The following is a 20296-nucleotide window of genomic DNA, read 5'->3' as shown; positions in this document are numbered from 1 at the left end:
GAAAATCAGTAAGAATAGAAAAGATTTGGACGGCACTATCAACCAACTTGTGAAAATGTTTTAATTGACCAGAAATACTGTGAACCAACGAATGTTCTCTGACTGCATAACAAGATAAAGCAATCTTGATTCTAACAATCCAGGTAAGTTTTTACAAAATAATTGAAGATCCCAACAACATTAGAGTTATGGTTCAAGACCGTGTCTGGGACACAAGAGACCTTACAAAATCTTCCATTCCTGAGGATTACAGAGCCAAATGCCTACAGGAGCAAGCATGCAAAGTTTAAAAAATAAATGTGACAAAGGTCAGGTGGGACCAAGGGTAATCTGGAGAAGGCACATCTTCACCCCTAAGACAAAACTCGTCTCAACTACAGCCAGTGATGCCATGCCACAAAGGAACATAGATCCACTGTTGCCAGAACTTAGAATTTTCCAGGTGATACCTAAAAGTTGGATTTTTACATGAACTCTAGATTTTAAAACGCTGACCACCAACACAGTAAATTTTTAACCAGGGCAAAAAAAAAAAAAAAAGGAGCCAAATTCACAAACAATTATCTGCTCTAGTCCACCCCTTCACCTTACAAATGAAACAAAAAGAAATCAAGTAATTTATCCAAATTGTGAAAGCAGATAATCCCATCTGACCGTATCAGGCATGGACACAGAAGTCCACACTTTTAGAAGGAACTGAAACCAGGATGTTTCCAGGACAGGTAACGTAGTAATGCTTATCTTCTCAGGAAAGACATGAAAACTGTCTTCCAACAAATGAAGGTTAAAATTTTATCAAAGGCTTCCTGAATTGTTCCAGAGAGGAGGAAAAAAAAAAAATCAGTGGGAGACAATTACAGAGGAGACTTGGGCAAAATGGAAGCAAAAACTTTCTAAAAAGAAAGTTCTTTTTAAAAAGTTATCAATGATATGGTTATTTTGCAGAGCAGAATTTAATTTAGCTCCCTACCCTAGAGGTATTCCGGAAAACGCTTGGATGAACTCTCACGAAATTACAAAAAAGACTATCTGATGTGAAGAAATGGCTGATTTATGGTCCTTTCTGCCTAAAGCTTTATAAGTTTTCATCATAAAGAATAACTTAGTAACAACTTCGTTGTAAGACCTATGTAAAAACTAAGCTGGCAAGCTCAATGACAACATAAAGGGAAACTTGAGACGGCCCCAGCTTCTGATGGATATGAGTATGTTCAGTCACAGGCCGGACAACCAACTGATTAATTGTAGAGGGTATTCAGAAATCACAAGGATGCCTGAATCAGAATGCTCCCTTCTAATCCTGGATTTCTATGTTAAATCTAAGCAGAGTCCCAAATTTCAGAACATCAGATAGATATTTAAACTTCAAAGGAATGACATTTAGCAGGACTGACAGGAAGTTCAAAAGCCCTTAGGTTATACATTGGACCACCCACCCCCACTTTAGGTATGCCTTTAACTGTTACATAAAGAATTTCAAAACTACTCAACTTTGCCAGAAAATGTATTTCCAAATTTGAGACTAGACAGCATTTTATTTTTTTTTTAAGATTTTATTTATTTATTTGACAGAGAGAGACAGCCAGCGAGAGAGGGAACACAAGCAGGGGGAGTGGGAGAGGAAGAAGCAGACTCCTAGCGGAGAAGCACAATGTGGGGCTCAATCCCAGAACGCTGCGATCACGCCCTGAGCCAAAGGCATCCGCTTAGCGACTGCGCCACCCAGGTGTCCCCAGAGAGCATTTTAAGTGCACATTTTCTTTGGGTTATAACAATAAAGAAAATGGACAAATGCTGAAAGACAACTAAAGTCAGCAAGCAAAACACACTAGCTAGAAAACTAGATTAAAACAACTTGAGAAAACCAGATATTCTAACTCTCCAAAGATTTGAAGTTTCTGGAGTAGAAAGACAATGAATGAAAATAATTCTGCTAAAATATTATGGACTGAGTCAGAGCAAGAAAAAGAGAAGAAAAAATGGCCAGATATACAGTAATTAATGTGAAAATTTATCTAATTTCCGGATAAGGCAACAAAAAATTAATCTTTGAAAGAGAAAAGGCAGAGTAACAGGAATTAAATGGTAAGAAGTCAAAGGTCACCGTTGGACACAGGGAAAAATATGAGAAAGGATAAGATTTTGAAATATCACTTTTTAAAATAAAAGATAAAATATAGACAGTACATCAAAACTCACAAAAACTCAATCATACATAAAAGTAGCCAAGTGGACTCTGAGAGAAGCCAGTATTATCAGACATTAGCCAATTACTGATGGCATGCTATGCATGCACAAAGAAAACAAGGAAAAAAAAGAAAAGAGGTCTGGATGTTAATTACTTTGAGAATGAAAACCACAACCCCAAGGTGCAGAAGATATGCTGTTTGTTTTACTAAATCAAACAGTATATAAAATTATTGTAAAATCTAAGTTTCCAGGGAAGGGCATAAAATAAAAAGATTATAAAATAAATAGGTTATATTTTTATCATTTTCTAATTTCTAGTATTTCTTCATAACCCCAATCCCAGGGACCATCAGATTATTCAACATTGTCTCATTCTTCTCAAACCCATACCTGATCCACCTCTAATTCCAATCTTCCCTGCAACCTCTCCCAAAATCCAATACCAAACTGCTAAATCCCTGAAGAGTAATTGGATGTCCTTAAATTATTTGAAACCTGCCTATTTAAATACTTCATGTCCTTCCAAAATCAATGTCCTTCTTGACTTTACTTCTGATATGTAACTAAGTTCTCTGACTCCTTCAATCTTTTCCAAACATCTGTATTAAACTGCCAGATTTTGTCAGTTCTTCAATAAAATTCAGTACATCTTATCAGGTATATGTGAAAGCACTGTGCTAGACATGTTTGTAAATTTAAGGGTGGGAAATGCCTCATTTAGTCTATTCGTAGTGAAAAATTTCTAACTATAACAAAGTATAACACAGTACATATCAAAGAATTAAAATGTTATGACAACCATAAGGAAGACAAAGCTTTCCTTTCATATTCTTAGGTTGTTCCCTTTCCACTCCCACCACTATTCAAGGCTTCTATCTAATATGGATACATCTGTTATCCTTCCTAATTGAATTTCACCATATCTTAATAATCAATCCCATATTCTACTCCCAAATTAATCTTTCCTAAAACAGAATTTCAATCACATCACTCCTTTTTTACAATGCTGTTTCTCAAATGCTTGCAGTAGCGATTTGCAAACTCCCATCCCCATATCAAGATGCTGATTACAAGAACCTACTCACAGATACTCCAATTCAATCCAGTCTGCTGTGATAACTGGGAATCTGAATTTGAATAAGCCCTTTAGGTGATTTTGATTTAAGGGGTCCACAGAGCGTATTTCAGGGGGAAAAAAATTCTACAGAGTAAATATCAAATTCCTTAGCCCTGCATCAGGGCTCACCACACAAAAGACCCGAAACTCAACTTATAGGGCAAGGGATCTACAAGGACTCTTCACTACAGATAAACTTTATTTTCTGCAGCCAACTGTTCTTTCCCTCCAACTTTGCTGAAAATGTCCACTAACTTCACCATTCTTCTTGGCCCATCTCAAGCCGCATACTTCCTAGATCTCACCAGACTGAAACAATTTCTCCTGTGTAATTCTACAGCACTGTACTGCTTCTCTTGAACCATTATTATTTTAATTTGAGAGACAGAGCACAAGAGAGCACAAGTGGAGGGGGGGTCCTCAAGCCGACTCCCCACTGAGCACAGAGCCCGATATGGAGCTCCATTCCAGGACCATGAGATCACGACCTGGGCTGAAATCAAGACAGACACTTAAACAACTGAGCCACCCAGGTGCCCCTTGAACCATTATTTAAACTAGTATTATTAACTTTTCAGGTGGTTATATCATATGACAACGGACTGCGGATCAAACCTCTTTTCATCTCTTTCAGAATCCACAACACACTTTGGAAGTCCTTACCCTAAGGCAACTTCCCTTTGCATCAGCATACCTAAGTAGGAATGAATAAATGAACTAATTTTTAGAATATGAAAAGAGAAAACTGTAGAAAGATTTTTATTAGGAAAAGAAACCAATTAAATAAATATATCTGGAATGAAAGTATATCTGCCAAAACAAATTACTAAATATTGTTCTTCCTTACCAGCCTACCAAATAAATGCTCCCTGAAGAACTCTTCCCAGAGAGAACAGGTGAACTTAAGTCCCAAGGAAAAAACTGCTTAACACCAATCAGGTTTGCTTAAACTTTGATCCAAACAGCTATGCAAAAGCAAGGTATATGGAAGGGAAAACTCATTTATGGTTAACTTCTGAAACTCTTATACATACTATAAACTTACAAGTGTTCTATTATGATGCTTGAGATTTTGGTATAACATAAATGCCTCTAACAACACAGCACTTCCCCAATAATTGCTGATCTATCTATCGGTCTTCTCCATAACACTGAACAACACATGGGTAGTGACCATGTGTCTTGTTCATCTTTCCAGTCCAGCACTTAGAACACATGATTAATAAAGACGTAATTTAAGTTTTCAAGATAAAAAATGACAGTGATTCTCCAAAAATAACACAATGGCCAACAAGCATATGAAGATAATCAACATCACTAATTAGAGAAATGCAAATCAAAACCACAATGACATGACCTCATGCCCATTAGAATGGCTACCATTAAAAAAAAAAGTGTTGGCAAGGATGTGGAGAAACTGGAAACCTTGTACTATTGGTGGGATCATAAAATGGTGTAACCACTATGGAAAACAGTAAGGAGGTTTCTAAAAAAATTAAAAATGTAAATACCGTACACAATTCCAGCAATCCCATCTCTGGGTACATACCTTAAAGAACTGAAACCAGGGTCTTTAGTTATCTGCACACCCATGTTCACAACAGCATATTCACAACAGCCAAAAGATGGAAACAACCCAAAAGTCCATTAACCGATGAATGGATAAACAACTGTGGTACACACATACAATGGAATATTATTCAGCCTTAAAAAAGGAAACCCCTGCACATGCTACAACATGGATGACCCTTCAGGACGTTATACTAAATTAAATAAACCAATCACAGAAAGACAAATTCTGTACAATTCCACTTATATGAAGTATCTAGAATAGTCAAATTCAGACAGACAGAAAGAAGAATGGTGGTTACCAGGGGCTGCAGAGAAGGGTAGTTGGCTGATGGTTATTATAGAGTTTCAGACTTGCAAGATGAAAAAGTTGTGAAAATTGGTTTTACAACAATGTAAATATACTTAACATTACAGAACTATACATACACTCTGAGGCAGTTAAGAAATTTTTTGTGTTCACTGCAATGAAAAATTTTAATCACAGTGATTTTAAGTACAAAAAAATAAATTATTTAGTATCAATAAACACTTAAAAATGTAGGTATAAAACATTAATATAACATTTATGTACAATTATTCAAATAGCCTTTTTAAGGGCGCCTGGGTGGCTCAGTCGGTTAAGCGTCTACCTTAGGCTCAGTTCATGATCTTAGGGTCTGGGTATCCACCCCCACTTCAGGCTCCCTGCTCAGTGGGAGTATGCTTCTCCCTCTCCCTCTGACCACCTCCCCCACCACTCCTGCTCACTCTCTTGCACACTCTAATAAATAAAATCTTTAAAAAGTTCAAATGGCCTTTTAATTTAGCTTCCATCTAAAACATTCGTTTAAAAAATAAAAAAAGTAGTTTAAGCCACTCCAAGCTATATGTTCACATTTCACTGTAGAAGATTCTTGCTAATTATAAATTGTTTACTCAGTCAAGAAGTATTTCTGCTAAGAGAATCAGAATTCTAGAACTGGAAAAGATTCTTGAGATCATATACTCCACTAATTCCGTCCATAAACAATGGCAAATGAAAGCAAGGAAAATGAAAAGTATTTTTTCATAAAGTTAACTCAAAGTTAATGCATATGTGTTCTTCTGAGAATACATCTACCTTGAAACTTTCTCTTTTTAATACTAATTTCATACATTCAACAAATACTTGTTGAGCTAGTAACTCTCAGGTGCAAGCCTGTAATAGTGAACAAGAGAATCAAGGCTCGGGGCGCCTGGGTGGCACAGCAGTTAAACATCTGCCTTCGGCTCAGGGCGTGATCCCAGCGTTATGGGATCGAGCCCCACATCAGGCTCCTCTGCTATGAGCCTGCTTCTTCTTCTCCCACTTCCCCGGCTTGTGTTCCCTCTCTCGCTGGCTGTCTCTATCTCTGTCAAATAAATAAATAAAAAAATCTTAAAAAAAAAAAAGAGAATCAAGGCTCTCACCCTCAGGAAACTACCTCCTTTCTAGTGGAAAAATAAGGATACTAACAGTAAGAAAAAATGATAGGGTTTTATTGTTAAGTCCTTAACATTCAAAACAAAAACCTGATCAGTCTATGTAACCCTATGTCAGTGGGAATAATCTACAGCCCCTTCCCATTTTTTTTTTTTTTTTAAGATTTCATTTATTTGAGAAAAAGACAGAGAAGGCATAAGCACAAGCAAGGGGTGGGGAGGAGAAGCAGGCTTGGGGAGCCGAACTCGGGCTCGATCCCAGGACGACAGGATCATGATCTGAGCCAAAGACAGACGCTTAACTGACTGAGCCACCCGGGCACCCCCCTCCCCATGTTATGAGAAACTGGATGTCCAAAAGTTTTCAGAACAATTCAATAAATCCCAAGTCAAAACACCTTGTTCCTAATTAAAACACCAAGAAAATACCCATGTGCCTTAGCAGAAATTCAAACATAATAAATTTACAGAACTCCAAATATCTCAAAGACTAATATTTTTCCATTTAACGTGTCCTTCCAGTTCTAACAGGATTTGATTTTGTATACCAAACTTGTATCATTTGAGGGCTTAAAAATTTAATGAAGAATTTAAAATCGGGGCGCCTGGGTGGCACAGCGGTTAAGCTCCTGCTTTCGGCTCAGGGCGTGATCCCGGCGTTATGGGATCGAGCCCCACATCAGGCTCCTCTGCTGGGAGCCTGCTCTTCCTCTCCCACTCCCCCTGCTTGTGTTCCCTCTCTCGCTGGCTGTCTCTATCTCTGTCAAATAAATAAATAAAATCTTTAAAAAAAAAAAAATAAATAAATAAATAAAAACAACTGTATTTAAAAAAAAAAAAGAATTTAAAATCGTTAGGGCAGAATTTATCAAATCTCATGCTAGCAAAAGAAATTCTACTTTCTGATAAATGATAAGTCCAACATTTGGAACAAGGAGAAAGGAATGACACAAAAAGAGTACCCACAGTAATACTGTCTTGGTCACTGTTTCTGTGGCCTAGAAAGTACACTAATTCTCTGGAGCACTGCTATCCCATTCACTAGAAGTTTCAGACAGTTTAAATATACAAAGGAACTGAAAAATAAACAGTGATAATCAACTAATTAACATTTCAAAGAACCATGATACAAAACCTGTAGTTCCAGTGAATAATCTAGGTTTGACAACAATTGACCCGTACAGTCTCTTCCCTCACCTCCTCCTACCTTTCTCTACTTCTGTACAAGGGTGTGATATTAAGCACATAGTATGTGCCAGATATCACATCCTAATATGTGCCAGACAACAAGTCCGTAGACTTGATCTCATGGGTTTAACAGGTTTTTCCCCACTTAAAAAATAAACTCATATATAATACAAATTTGGAGAAACAATTATCCCCTTTCACAGGTAAAGTTAAGTAAGAAGACACAAGATTTGAACTTATCTGCAAAGTTTGTAGGAGTCTCATTCTTCCTCTGCTTCTGTCACAAACACCAACATGCAAGTGACTGGATAGGAGAGAAGATGTGGCAGAAGGAACACAAAAATGTACAAAAAAATAGTATTTTTCCCTAAGATATCAGAAGAATTAGATATGAAAGCTGCACCCAAAGAGCTGTAAGTGCCTAAGATTGAAAGAAAGGGTTAGAGGTTCAAAGGACAAATGGAACTTTTTGCTGCAGTGAGCAAGGAAGAATTCACTGAGGAGGGAGGAAACTGTTAAGTTACACCATACAGAAAAGAAGTATTTTTAGGCAGAAGAGACTTCAGAGAATAAAGGCGGGGAAAAGAGAAGAAGACACAGGGCATCGATGTTTGAAAAGGCAAAAACATCAACCTGGCCGAAGCACAGAAATTATATAAGAGGGCAGGTAAATGAAAGGCGGAAAAGGTAGGATTGGGTCAGACTTCTGAGGACCTGATGAAACAAACTCCCTGTTTACAGCACCTAGACAGAGTTAAACTTTTACATATCTATTATCTTCATGAAAAAAGATTGCACATGCCCTATCAATGTGAATGTATTAATGCTTTTCAGCTTGAAAAAAAAAAAAGAGTCTAGGACAACACCTGATACAAAGATGATTAAATGCTGGATCTGAAGTCAAATAACTGATTTTTCCTATCTCCTGATAACCACAGACTTATGTACAAAGAGATTTGGGGGGGGGGGGTCAGAGAGGGTAGGCCTGAACCTACAACCAGACTGCTGAAATTTATGCCAGCTACTCAACTGTAATTAGGGAAAAAGTAGAACCCAGAAATCTTTTCCATACGATGGTGGAGAAGCCTGAACAAGAAGAAATAATGGCAAAGCCCGACTGTCAGAAAAATTCCCCTTGTGTTGCCAAGATTGGCTTAAAAAAAAAAAAAAAAAAAAAAGCTACAATTGGATTTTTTAAAATGCAACTTCATCTTTAATTTCATTTTTTAAAACCCAGGTTAGAATTTGGAAAAGTGTTCAATTAGAGCACAACTATCCTGAAGCTACTGATAAAAACTTAAAATTCCAAGCATCTACACAAGTCAAAACTACTATTTCACCCTTAAATTAGGCAGTTAAGTCCCATCCCCCTAGTAAAAATGACACTTACCAAATCTTTGAGTGTTACCTGGATAATGACATCACTCTCTATTGCTGTTCTAGCAGGCTATGATGGATTGCCCTTTGCCCTCTTTCTCATACATCACAATAGTAGCAATCCCCCCCCAAAAAAGGTTTGTAGAAAAAGGAAGTTATAGCAGCTCTATCTTCTCAGATCAAAAACTATCAAAAGCTGTTAAGGCATAAAAAGCAACACTCCATAAAAAGTGGAAGTGGGGTGGGGGTGTACACTGAAACCAAGCAAATTCATATTCGTAAAATTTAAGCTGAAAGGAAACTTGGAATCTAGCCCAAAGCGCTCATTTACACTTTAAGAAACTGAGGCCCTGGGCAGTGGTGATATGCCCAGGGAAAACGCTTCCCTATAAAGGTGTTAAGTGTCTGTTACCAGTCACAGTAGCACTTAATCACATTCTAACAGTTACTTAAATGTTTATGACATTAAGTACCTGGTATGCAAAAAAACACATCTCCACCTCCTTTGCACACCCCTCAGTGCCTTGCCCCAATGTTATTCAGAAAATGATGCAAGATTCTCAAATGAATACGGTATCCTCCTTCAGCCACTACAGCCACAAAATTTCTTCTATCCAAGTGAAAATCTGAAATACCTGAATTTCTCAAGTTCTGACTAAACAAGTGGATCAGCAAAACCTCAAAATTGGGGGCAGAATAAGAATACGAAATGATACAAAGATGATTTTTTTTTTAACAGTTGCTAGTTCCCTTGTATGTTTTGAATCCAGGTTTTTTGAAAAACGGTGCAAAGTTAAAAAATAATAATAAGTACAAAGTTAATCCAAATTATTAGCACTTTTGAGACACTTCCATTAGACAGTTTAGCGTATCTTCACCCCTCAAAAATAATTTGAAAGTAGCCTACCCTACACAAAATATTTTTTGGAAAAAAAAAAAAAAGCAACAACAACCTAAAATAACCGTCTACCAGGCCACAACATATTAAAACCACAAAATAAGGAACTACAATTCTGTAAAAATCCCACCAGTCAAAAAACAGTATCATCAGTCTTCCCGGGCTCACTGTTTACCGTCAAACTGTCAAAGCATTTGTTGAAGAACACGGAGGAAAGTTCTGCACCGAGTTCACAGGCTGTGGGTGCATCACATTATACCACTACCCACACATAACACCAGTCTGGGGAAATGCAAACACGCCACATGTACATTTTTTAACCAGGCTTAACCACGTATAACCAAGGTAAGTGTTGTCAGCTCCTGTATCAAAGGTTTAAAAAAAAAAAAAAAACCAGCAATATGCAAGCATACTTCACCTCATTTATAAAACCATCAACAGAAATGGCAAGGAATTGACCCGAGGCAAATTAAAGTTCTGGACATTAAGGCCGCCGTACAAAACGGTTTAGAAGGGCTGTCTTTCTGAAATGCCGGGCAAAAGTCTTTTGACGAGTCTCCAAACTAATGACCGTATACTAATGCACAAATAACAAAAGCTTAAAACAAACTACCACGCCGCCAAACCGTTCCTATTACCAATGCCCAGATTTTTTTTAAAACAAGCATTGAAAGGGAACAATAAAAAGCGTCTCACCGCAAACACAGCAAGAGAGGGACTGTCGGAAGTAAGGCAAGAGCCTGTTAATCTCTGTAAACGCCTTGGGGTCTCCGGGGTCGTAGTTGAGCACTAGGCGGCTCGCGGAAATGTAGAGAGCAGTAGCATTCACGGGGTTCATTGCAGACACTTGGACACCGTTGGCTCCCGGTTGAAAAGAAATTCCGGATCCAACTTTGTAAGCAGCCAGGGAACAATGGCGAATTTGCAACAATTCGGAGGAAATCAGAGAAGAACCACTGGCCAAAGTAACCAAAATCCATGCAAGTTTGTGGAGCTGAAGCAATCCTCCCACACATGGGGCCTTGGCGCCCCTCCTCCGTCCCTGAGACTTGCAGACAAAAAAAAAAAAAAAAGAGAGAGAGAGAGAGAAACCAGCGTTCGAGTTTGTCCCAGGCAGCCTCGGGGCGAAGAACGCGGGGGCTTCGGCGCTCTGGCCGGGACTCTGCGTTCAGTCTAGCCCCGCGACCCGGCGGGCGGCCTTCGCTGCATCTCCAGACGCTGAGGCACCTCCTCAGTGCGAGCTGGGCGGGCGCGGGAGCAGGCCCCGGCCCTGTCCGAGGGGCGGGCACGCTTCTCACGGGCTGCTGGGCCCTTACTCCATCACAGCGCCCGGAGCAGAGGTAGCGGCGACGGCAAGGAGGACGGCTCGGGCGTCGGCTTCCTCAATCTAGTGCACCAAGCCGCGGCGGCGGCGAATGTTGCAGTTGCGGCTGGCGGAGGCCGCCGCCGCTTTCTCCATATCGGACGCGGGGCCCGGACTGCGCCTGGCTCTCCGCCCCGGCGGTTACAACCCCGCTGTTCCCTGAGGTGGCGAAGCCGGCAGAAGAGTACCCCACCCGATAGGGGAGAGCCGGGGAGGAAGTGCGCGGGCCGGCAGCGGCGACGACGGCGGCGGCGGCGGCGGCGGCGGCGGCGGCGGCGGCGGCGGCGGGAGGGGGCGGGGAACAGGCCCGAGCGGGCCGCGGCGGCGCCCCTCGCTCCTCAGTCGCTCACTCCGAGGTCACCAGGCGCAAGCACCGCCCCCTCACTGCCCGGCCATCTTCTCCGCGCCGCGCACACGGAGACCTCCTCCGCCAAGCACGACGGCCGCCGCCGCCCACGGCTCCCGCCCGGCCGCAGCTGAGGCAAACGCTCACACCGCCAGGCCCCGCCGCCGCCGCCCAGAGCACACAGCCAGGCCCCGCCGCAGGCCCCTCCCCCCGGGCCTCGCCGCCCTCACCCTGACTCCACGCGCCACTCTAACTCGGTAGGGCCCGGGCTGCTGCGGCCTTAATGAATCCCGCGGACTGTGCGGCGCCTCAGGCCCTGCCGGCGACGACGACCGTTACCCCAACGGGCAAAGCCACTGTCATCCCCGAGACTCCCCCGCCGCCGTCGTCGCTAGCGCCCGCACGCATGCGCAGAGCACACTCTCACCCCTCCCCCCGCCCTTTCCTTTCCCTTCGCTTCCCTTTTCCCCTGCTTCTCCTCTAAGAGCCCCCTCCACACCCTCCCAAAGCTACCGGCTCGCTCCGCGCATGCGCATTCCACTATCAAACTCCACCGCCTTTCGCCCTTACGCGTGCGCCTTGACCGCCCACCCAGAAAACCGGATAAACACAGCAGCCCGCTCACGCCAGCCCCTCCCTGATGCCAACCCCTCCCTGATGCCAACCCACCCCGGCCTCACTGCGCATGCCTGGCTCTGCACTTACGGCTCTTAGAACAGAGCATGCTCTCTGCGAGCCGCCTGTTCTCTCCGCCCCTCCCCCATGCTCTTTTAAATTCTCTGTTAGGCGTGTGAGCTGTGGCGAAACATTCGTTAGTTGACCCATCCTTCCACGGTGTGGGCTTTAAGCTTCTTGCACTACACTGCTTCCTCGGTGCCTGCCAGCGCTGAGGCCCGGCGGTGTCGCGCCATGTGGCGCTTCGCCTTGGCGGCCTCTCCTGGCCCTGACTGACCACTATGTGAGGAAATTGTCCCGCACGGACCCAAGCCCCGCCCTCGCGGCCTTTCTCCTGGAACGGCGCTTTCCAGGCACCGAAAGGGCGCTACCGCGGCCTGCTTGCACGGCCCGAGGCGAGAGGGTAGACAGCAATCAGCGTGGTTGCGCGCCCAGCCCGTGTGCGGGTGACGTTTGTAGGTTAGGGTTGCGGCCAGCGTCGATGGCAGCTTGAGGTCACTAATACCATGGCAGACGGTCTGTAAGCGTTGAGGTTCGGACCCACCTTCCTTCTCCTGCCCAACAGATGTGGGCTCTTTCCGCGGCCTCTGGTCCTTGGAGTCGGACCAACGCCAGCCGCCCAGCCTTCTGGGGACGCCGACCAGGACCTCACCGAGCTGTACGGGGAAGCTGTCCAATTTAAAAGCAAAACGTACCCCTTTTTGGCTCCTTTGACAGACCTAGCCCTTGTTTGTGAACAGAGCTCTTGAGGAATCCACGGTCCTGCTTTAGAATGGACCCAAGTCTTCGAAAGTATTCATCTGTTTTTTTAAACAAGCTTTCGCCTTATGTTTTTGCAGGAGACCTGGGACACTGAGATATAAATAAACAAACGCCTAATTTAACGTATGATTCCCCTCGTCTCTAAAAGTACAAAACTTTTTTTGAGTAGTACAAATAGAAATAGCATAGGAACCATTCTTATCTCTGGATACACCAAAGCTCTTCAGCATAGTTTTTTGCACAAAATAAATGATCTACACGTGTTTGCAAAGTGAAATTTATGACGTGTATCTTCTGGGGGCACAAATACAGTTAGTTTTAGGGACTTGCTATTTAGAATAGAAATTAATAAGTTAACAAGGGAACCCAACAATTTCTGATATATAATTTCTAGTGCCATATGATGACGGGTCTATTTTCTTTACAAGGGCTAGCATATTATCAGCACTTAACGTATTAAACAATAAGAATCTAACTTCCTAATTTTGTTAGGCAGCAAAGCAGAAATTAAAGTTGTGCAAAGTATATTTGGTCGTCTTGTATCTGGAAAATGACAAGTATGCTCAAATTCATGCTCTTGTTTAAAAGCCCCATCTTCCTTGGGTCGTTTGTTTGATAAGTGATCTTTTCTAAGCTCACCTTCAAATAAAACTGTTATATTAATACAGTTCTATTTTTATTCCAGACTCTAACTTCTTGTTCCACAAACCACAGGTTGTTTTCCTCCAGAGGAACAACACGGAGAGTAAAATAATCAGTACTGTTTTCCATTCAGGCAACATAAATTAGCAGTCAACCTAGGCAAGTGATTACTTTCAGGGCCTTAACCTTGCTGATTTTCTCATAACTGGATTTTTTAAAATCACTTGAGATGTGTGTAACCTAAATTAAGATTATTTTTATTGATGGTGTGTGTGAGAGAGAAAGAAACTTAAACCGATTTTTTTTTAGCCTCTGAAATTGCTTGCAACTGTTGATAAGTTTACGGCATTTAGAAGCAAAGCATCTCCACACTGAAGTATATAGCCTGTAATAACTATTTGGTTGCTGGAGGCTTGCCTAAAAAGAAAACAATGAACTGTTTTTAGAAAATGAAGTGTTTGTATCAAATATTTAAGAGAAATCATATATAACTCAAACCTCAAACTATCAATGTAATTTTTTTCATATTTTATGTTTAATTATTATTTGGAAGTAAAAGTATAATGGTTGCCAGATCTAACAAAAATACAAGATGCCGGTTAAAAATTTTTAATAAGCTTTTTTATTTGAGAACGCTTTTGAATTTTTAGAATTATTGCACAGACAGTACAGACAGTTCTCATATATTCCATTTCCCCTATTAACATCTTACGTTAGTATGGTACATTTGGTACAATTAATTAACCAATAGTAATACATCATTATTAAGTAAAATCCATATTTTATTCATATTTCTTCAGTTTTTTTCCTAATGTCCTTTTTCAGATCCAGGATCCCATCCAGGATATCACATTACATTTAGTCATGTCTCCTCAGGCTCCTCTTGGCACCCAGTTAAATTTTCATTTCAGACAAACAACAAATACTTGTTTCCTTTTTATGTCTGTATTTCCTACCCATTTTGAGTTAAAGTTCCCCTTTTCTGTCTTCCAAGATCAGCAACTGCTTGCCCCTTTTATTGCACTTACCAGACTACGTGGCAATTGTTGGTTTAGCCCTGCCTTCTTCTCCCTGTCATACTGTAACTGCTAGAAGGTCAGAGTTTCTCCCTCTTTGACTTTTATCATCACTGTCTAGCATAAGGCTTGACATATAATGGGTACTCAGTAATTGTTAAAACAATGATGAATTATTAGAAATGCAGTAAGTCAACTCCCCAGTACAGTGTATGGTGCAAAATAGGCATGGACAAGTGTTTGCTTCTCCTTAGGGAAAAGCACAAAATGTCTTATAAATTTAAAGACAGTTCTTATCTCAGCTTGATCAATGTCAATTCTAAGATCCTTAATAAAACCAGAGGTGTGGATTGATTTGAAACACTCAGAATAATCAATCAACAAGTCTTTATTGATTATACTCAAGCACTTTGGGGACAATAAAGAAAATGCGTAAGTAGTTGTAGTTATACTTTCAAAGAACAAAGATCAGGCTGGCATTGAGAGGGAATTTCTGAGTGGATAGGCCCTTTATAAAATTATGCAATCGTTGTTTGCCTCCCTTTACCCACCTCTTTCACCCTCCTTTCTCCCCCCCCCCTTTTTCTTTCTCCACCAAAAGCTGTCCAGAAGTAATGTTCTCTCTCCCACCTTCCCAGGTTACATTCTCCCTGACCGCCTGGTATCTCCACTCCACTGCCTTCAGCATTATACTCATCTGTTATGGACTGAATGTTTGCGCACCCTAAACATTTCCCAAATTCACGTACTGAAATCCCAGCCCCTGCACGATGGTATCAGAAGGTGGAGGCCTTTGGGAGATAATTGGGTCAGGAGAATAGAGCCCTCATTAGTGGGATTAGTGCCCTTACAAAAGAGACTCCAGAGACCTCCCTCACTCTCTCTGCTATGTGAGGATACAATGGGAAATCAGCCTCATCTTCAACCGAGAAGAGAACCCTCAACAAGTGACCATGCCAGCACCCTGAACTCACATTTCCAGCATCCACAACTGTGAGAAATAATTGTTTGCTGGTTAAGCCACCCAGTTTATAGTATTGTGTTACAGCAGCCCAAGCTAAGACACCATTTCTACCAAATTTTAAGCACTTACTGTCACTGTGGAAAGAAATCAATCTGATTAACCTCAATCTATGGGAGAGTGATGATAATTTAATCTAAACTAACAACAAATCAGAGACTGGCCAGAGCACATACCTTATTACAGGGAGCAATAAACCAGGTGAAATTAAACCAGGGCCTAATCCAAACCAATCCTTCCATTCTTCCCTGACCACTGCTCTCTGACTGTTACCAAACCTTATCTTCTATCTTCTGCTCCTTAGCTGTGGTCATACCTCACCCCTCCTACCTCAGTCTTAGAGCCCCTCAAAAGAAATGCTTCCCTTTGGATATCAATTCCTATTGATATTTTTCCTGTGACTTTTTTCAAATCAGTACATCTATCCATTTGTATTATCCAAAAACATTTAGCAAATCTAGCACCCATTTATTTTATATCTCAAATATTAAATTGCGTTCAGCTTCTTTATCCCTACCTCTAGCTCAAACAAAGCAGTTTGCTTTATTGGTCATCTCCTTAGTACAGTGCCAGACACATATGAAGGTAGCTGCTAAATGTTACTGTTTTTATTCCCTAACACACTTTCAACCCTATTCAAATGCCTATTAAATTTGTTCATTCATTTATGCAACCAACATTTATTGTCAGTTATATGCCAGGCATTCAGAATACAAAAATGAATAATTCAACAGTTTCCAGCCCTCAAAGAGTTCACAGTCTAGTTGAAGTGGCAGCTATGTACATAGCTAATTTATAATTCAGAGTGGTAAGGATTTAAGGGATGCACTTGATGTAAATCCAAAATGTCTTAGCAGATATTTCTGCAACATTATGGGTTAAACAAACTTGTGTGGACTTTCCTGGGAAAATAACTGCAATTATTCAAAGCATTGTGTCTAAGGGAATATGTGTTCTGCATTCCAAACAGTCAATTTAAAATTGAATTTTTGGAACACAGCCCATTTGTCCCTGGGGGCTGTCTATTTCTCCATTATCGAAGATCCCTATCTGTCTTACAACAATGTATATCTTTTTACAACTCCCACCTGTTTCCATATGGCCTATGGTGCTAGCTGAGGGTTGGTAGTCACCAACTTATTTTACAGGGTTTTTCAGCACTACACAATAGTCCTTTGGTCAAGCAGGTTGAGTCAAAAAAGTTTCAATCCTAAATTTGTTCAACATTTTACTATTAGGGAAAATTAGTAGGAAAAGTCCATCAAGTGAGTGATGAGAGTTTGGAATTGCTGCTATGTAAAATGAGAAAGGGAACTGCTTAGGGACAGGGAAAGCGATTGCAGGAACAATGTCAAAAAGGGTACATCTCTTGGGTAGAATAGGATCCCTAAAAATATCTAAATATGCACTCCTGGACAGTAAAGATTTTTTAAATGGTCTTTCCGACTCACAGACTGGGACTGGGAATGAAGATTTCTAATCTGATGTTGAGAAAACTAGACTTTATGAGGCAATTATCTTTCTTGTTATTCCTGAACTTTGGGTGGTAGCATGGGGTAGTGGAATGAGGATGAACAAATCTTTATTCCAATACATAATGTGTAGACTTGGGAAAAAATATTCAAGTTCTCCGAGCTTTCGTTTTCTCATCTATAAAATAGGGACAATAATACTTTCCTTGAAGGATTACCATCGGGATTCGTATCTTCACCAAATGTGTATCTAACACAGGCGATATGGATATACAGGTGAAAAAGACAGTCTCTGTTCCAGTCTACAGGTTAAGAGCAAAATGAATATACAATTATAATGCAATGAGGCAGTATTTCAATACAGTCCTGTATAAACATGAGAAGGAACACCTAACCAGACATGGAAGCTCAGAAAAATATGAAGGAAGTGATATATAAAACAGGACCTGAAGGACTAATGGGAGAAATAAAAAAAGGTTAGGAAGAGTCTCTAGACAGAAGGAAGAGCATATAAAAAGGCCTAGAGGAAGAAGTTTGCGTATTTGGAAAACTTCACGTAGTTGAGTAGCAAATACAGTAAATACAGAACAGGAGGAAAAGTGTTGAGAAATGCGTTGGAATAATAAACAGAGACCAGATTACAAAAAACCTTACGGACATTATAAGGGTCATCCTGAGGTTAATGGGACATCATAAAAAATTGACTTAGTGTGCAGGGGTAAGATTAGAAGCAGAGAGACCAATTAAGAAGCTACTGCAGTATTTTACCAAAAGATGATCTTTCCCAGAGGTTGGCAAATTATAGTCCAAAGCCTAAATCTGGCATCTTGCCTATTTTTGCATGGCGCACAAGAATGCTTTTTTTACATTTTAAAATGTTTTTTAAATTAAAATAATAACATTTTATGACACATGAAAATTATATGAAATTCAATTTTCAGTGTCCATAAATAAAGTTTTATTGGAACACAGCCATGCTCAACCATTTAAGAATTGTCTAGGGGGGGCGCCTGGGTGGCACAGCGGTTAAGCGTCTGCCTTCGGCTCAGGGCATGATCCTGGCGTTCTGGGATCGAGCCCCACATCAGGCTTCTCCACTAAGAGCCTGCTCCTTCCTCTCCCACTCCCCTGCTTGTGTTCCCTCTCTCGCTGGCTGTCTCTATCTCTGTCAAGTAAATAAATAAAATCTTTAAAAAAAAAAAAAAGAATTGTCTAGGGTATCTTTTGCACAACTACAACAGATTTGAGTAGTTGTGACGTGCAGAGCCTAAAATATTTACTATCTGGCCTTTTACGTTAAAAAATTTGCTGACTCTTGATTTTGGACATCAAACTAAGGTGGTAGCAGTGAGGGATGAGAGATAACAAGACTAAATGAATAGGACTTTGGGCATGTTGGGATGTGAGAATGAGGGACAAAGATGATATGATATCCAAGTTCTCTAACTGTGGCAATGGTAATGAACACTTCGATGGCTTTACCATGTGCCAGGCACTGATCTAAGTCTTTTAACATATTAACTCATTACTCTGCTCTACAGTCCTATGAAGTAAATGCCATTCTTATCATTCCCATTTCACATATGAGGAAACTGAATCACAGAGGTCTAGTAGTTTGTTCAAGGTCATACAGCTAATAGGAAATGAGAATTGAATCCAGGCTGTCTGGTTCTAGAATCCCTACTCTTAAAACTATTCCAAAAGTTCACAGAGATTGGGAACTCAGCAGAAAAATAGGTTTGGAGGGAAATGATGGAAGCAGGTTTTGGACATGTATAGTTAAAAGTGGTCTGGGATGTCCAAGTGAATGTCCAGTAGGCAGTTAGATAAATGAGTTTGGTGCTGTGTGTTTAGGGGAAAGGGGTTTAGTTTTGAGATGTAGACTTGAGAGTCAGTAGCATACACATGGCAATAGAAATAATGGGAGAGATACAGGTTACCCAGTGCGAATAAGAATGAAGCTCTGATGACCACCAATATTTAACAAACAGCACAAAAGAGACTGAGAAGGACTAGTCCTAGAGATAGGTAGCAAACTGAGAAGATTTTTCATTTTAAGTGATGTAATGTGTATAAAGTATCTAGCATAATAAGCAGCACTGGCATCATAAACAGTAGCTCCTTTTACTATTAAAATCTTATTTGAAAGGTCTAAACCTTTCTTAGCTGTTTATGGCACTATTCCAAATCTTTTCCACATGCCCATGTCTTTAAACACCCATCTCACCTTGCTTTCCAATTCTTTGCAAAGGACTTTATCTCAGTTTAGAAAATCAAGATCTTCTCTACCTCCAAATATTCCATGATTCCCCATCTCTCATTCTTCCCTTCTGTTTCTGGCTTCCTCGAGAACTTTCCTCAATGGTTTTCCCAAATTTTATTTCTTCACCCTGCTACCCCTCTTGATATAGTCCCTCGTTCTGTTTAGCTGTGCCATATGCTTCAAAAACCATCTTTCACATCTTCTCTCTCTTCATCTAATCTGTCAAAGTTTTGATAGAATTCAACCTTCTTTCCTTTTTTTTTTTTTTTGTTAACCATTAATTTCTCGACTTCTTGGGATAAGATTTCCTTCTCCACCACTCTGCTGAAACTATGTTCTTCAAAACCACAGGAGGCCCCACTGTTTGACTTATTGTCCAATCATTACTTTCAATGGTGTTATATTAAAATGTCCTTTCCTTTCTTTGTATTACATTTTGGGTAGATTCCTTAACTTTCTGGCTAATCAAGTGCAGTCTGCTTTAAAACTGAATCAGGCATAAGTCTGGCTAAAATCACAGAAAATCTGAAGTAACACTGCTTAAATAAAAGAGAAATTTACATCTTTCATGTAAAAAAAAAAAAAGAAAGTCTAGAGGTAGGCCAGGTATAGCTGGTACGACAGTTTCGTTGTCATCAAGGACCCAGGTTCTGTCTTTGTGGCCCACCATCCAAATACATCTACCTTCAAGTTCATTTTACAGTCCAAGACAGCTACTGAAACTTCAGCATTTCAGACAATAGGAAAGAGGAAGGGAGAACAAAAGGGCCCACCTCCCAGCTGAGTCAGTACCTCTTAAGCGCGCTCCAATTTTTAGCATCCCACAAAACACATTTCTTTGGCCCATAACTTAGGCACTTTGCCATGCCCAATTGGAAGGGGGTCTGGAAATATAGTCCTTTCATAGGTGCATGGACATGCCAAGTAAAACAGAAGAAGTTCTAGTATTAATGA

General features: G+C 40.7%; 1 protein-coding gene across 1 annotated transcript in view; it reads right to left on the bottom strand.

Moving 5' to 3' along the window:
- MSL2 (MSL complex subunit 2) overlaps window positions 1-11906 on the bottom strand; it is a 33717-nt gene extending 21811 nt beyond the window's left edge. Inside the window, exon 1 of the mRNA XM_026497088.4 lies at window positions 10479-11906. Coding sequence (XP_026352873.1) covers window positions 10479-10620 — 142 coding nt within the window. The 5' untranslated portion in view covers window positions 10621-11906. The remainder of the gene's footprint in view (window positions 1-10478) is intronic.
- Window positions 11907-20296: the final 8390 nt, after the last annotated feature.

This window comes from Ursus arctos, unplaced genomic scaffold, assembly GCF_023065955.2.
Source record: "Ursus arctos isolate Adak ecotype North America unplaced genomic scaffold, UrsArc2.0 scaffold_20, whole genome shotgun sequence".
Classification (NCBI taxonomy): domain Eukaryota; kingdom Metazoa; phylum Chordata; class Mammalia; order Carnivora; family Ursidae; genus Ursus; species Ursus arctos.
Note: the sequence above shows the minus strand (reverse complement) of the source record. Positions and strands in the feature narration are given on the sequence as shown.